Genomic DNA, 2,245 nt, shown 5'->3' on the forward strand with positions numbered 1-2,245 from the left:
GCCAAAATCATTTGTGTTTTCATTCAAATATAAATTTTGAATACCAAGGCTGTAGCCTAATGAAATAAACATTATCATACATGAAAATCAAGCTCTTAAAGAGCATAACATCGTTATACAAAAATCCACTGTGTGGAATAAATAATAAAGTTACAATATACAGAAAAGAGTCCAGGGGGAGGAAACACGGTGAGTAAGACCATGTCCTTATAAGTACTCTCCCCCCAGACAGCGGGCATCGGAGATGGTTGATGCGATTAATCCCTGTAACGTGGAGGGTGATGTAATTCCCCTCTGGTGCTTGAGCGGAGGGGAATGTTGCTCTGCTTCGGAGGAATCATTTTCCCCTGTCGTTGCGTGGTTTTCTCCCGTCTGGTGGATGATTTGTTCTGAGGTGGAATCATTGGTTTACCAGGGCCTGCGGTGATCTTCGTGTTGCTTTCAAGGGATGCTGGTTTTAATTGGTCGATCGTTACCAAATCTTCTTGTCCGTGGAGATTTAAGAGGAAAGATTTGGCTGTTCTTCTAACAACTTTGTAAATGCTGCGACAAGGTCTAGTCAGGGGTTGGCGGTGAGCATCAACCTGGATGAAGACGTAGTCGCAGTCGTCTAGGTTCTTGGGGGTGAAGTGTCAGGTCCTGTCCTCGTGTTTTCAGTCATGGTCTGAATTTCCCTGCGATTTCTCTCAGGTGATCCAGCTTGGTGTCGTTGGTAGTTGCAGGGAAGAACGTGCCATGGACTGTAAGTGCCTCGCCGTAGACCTTCTCCACAGGAGAAGGTTCGCCGTGTGCCCTGGGAGCGGTGCAAAGGCCAAGGAGGACCCACGAGAGTTGCGCTTTCCAATGTTCGTCCGTAAATCTCGCAATCAGGGCTACCTTGATTTTGCGACGAGCTCTCTCGACCATGCCGTTCGTTGCAGGGTTGTATGCCGTGGTGCTGTGTAGTGTCGTTCCCATCAGGTTTGCCAGACTGAGCAAGGAAGCAGAACCTCGATACGTCGTGATATCGTCGGGGACACCGAAGAGGCTGATGCAACTCGACAGGAGAGCTTCGGCGCAGGCATGAGCGATTGCTTCGGACATCGGAGTTGCTTCTAACCATCTAGTGGAGCGGTCGACGATTGTCAGGAGGTACCTTGCAGAACCTGAAGACGGTAGAGGTTCTATGACGTCCACGTGGATGTGTCTGTATTGTCTCTTGGGTTGGGGAAAATCGCAGACTCCTGACTCAGGTTGGCGGTTGACCTTACTCGTCTGGCAGTTAATGCAGATTATCGCTCACTCACGGGCGTCTTTCTTGATTCCTGGCCAGATGAATTTCTCGGATAAAAGACGGGCTGCAGTGCAACCCGAGGGGTGTGATAATCCGTGGATGATGTCAAAGATCTTTCTTCTAAATGAGGCGGAAATCCATGGGCATGGGCGGCTGTTGCTGGTGTCGAAGAGGATGATACTGTTTGTACGATAGTCTTGCGCCTCTGGGTCGTTCTGATGTTCTACGGCGAGGTTTGTGTAGTCAATCCCTAGGTGGACCGTGTTGATCTCGATCTTGGAAAGTCGTCGGCAACGGGGTTCTTCTTACCCGGTACGTAGCTAATAGTGCAGCCAAATTCTGAGAGGTGTCATTGTTAGCGAGAGGACCATGCGTCTGAAGACTTTGTGAAAGCGTGGATCAGGTGTTGGTGGTCCGTTGCGATGGTGAAGGGGGTCCCTTCAAGCATCTATCTGAAGTGGCAGACGGCGAGGAGCTCCCTGTCGAATGTGCTGTACCTGGTTTTCGCGGGTTTGAGTTTCCTGCTGAAGAAGGCTAAGGGCTGCGGGTAACCGTTGACGATCTGTTCGAGGACAGCACCGCAGGCGACGTTGCTGGCATCGGTGATCAACTTCAGGGGGCCACTGTCGTCATGGTACACCAGGGTGGTGGCTTCGGTGAGGGCTGCCTTCATCCTGTCGAAGGCGCGTTGCTGCAGGGGACCCGAGACGAGCTTCTTGGCTTTTCCCTTCAGGACGTCGTTGAGTCAGGATGTGGGCGATGTTGGGGATGAAGCGACGGTAGTAGTTTATCATCCCCAAAAACTCATAAAGGTGCCGGATGGTCGTTGGGGTTGGGAAGGTTTACTTGAAAGATTCTACTTCATTAATTCTTCCAATGATATTTCATCTTCCATTGCATATTCCGTTCTCATCATCTCTGTCTTTCTAATTATCTTGATCAATAGCTCATGCGATATTTCATGCATTCTGT

General features: G+C 49.8%; 1 protein-coding gene across 1 annotated transcript; it reads right to left on the minus strand.

The window, feature by feature from the left end:
• Positions 1-657: 657 nt before the first annotated feature.
• LOC137619850 (uncharacterized) lies at positions 658-1,946 on the minus strand. The gene is made up of 3 exons (XM_068350141.1): positions 1,771-1,946; positions 1,287-1,393; positions 658-1,145 (listed from the first exon to the last, which is right to left on the minus strand). The coding sequence occupies exons 1-3, from the start codon at positions 1,944-1,946 to the stop codon at positions 658-660; spliced, it is 771 nt and encodes a 256-aa protein (XP_068206242.1).
• Positions 1,947-2,245: the final 299 nt, after the last annotated feature.

Source organism: Palaemon carinicauda, chromosome 26 (assembly GCF_036898095.1).
Source record: "Palaemon carinicauda isolate YSFRI2023 chromosome 26, ASM3689809v2, whole genome shotgun sequence".
NCBI classification, from domain to species: Eukaryota; Metazoa; Arthropoda; class Malacostraca; order Decapoda; family Palaemonidae; genus Palaemon; species Palaemon carinicauda.

Excerpts from the sequence above, each read along its gene's own strand:
- LOC137619850 (XM_068350141.1), bottom strand. The coding sequence starts at position 1,946 with ATGAAGGCAGCCCTCACCGAAGCCACCACCCTGGTGTACCATGACGAC. Across the intron at positions 1,394-1,770 it reads CTCAAACCCGCGAAAACCAG|AAGAAAGATCTTTGACATCA; the intron begins GTACAGCACATT and ends CGCCTCATTTAG. Across the intron at positions 1,146-1,286 it reads AGGAATCAAGAAAGACGCCC|GTTCTGCAAGGTACCTCCTG; the intron begins GTGAGTGAGCGA and ends TACCGTCTTCAG.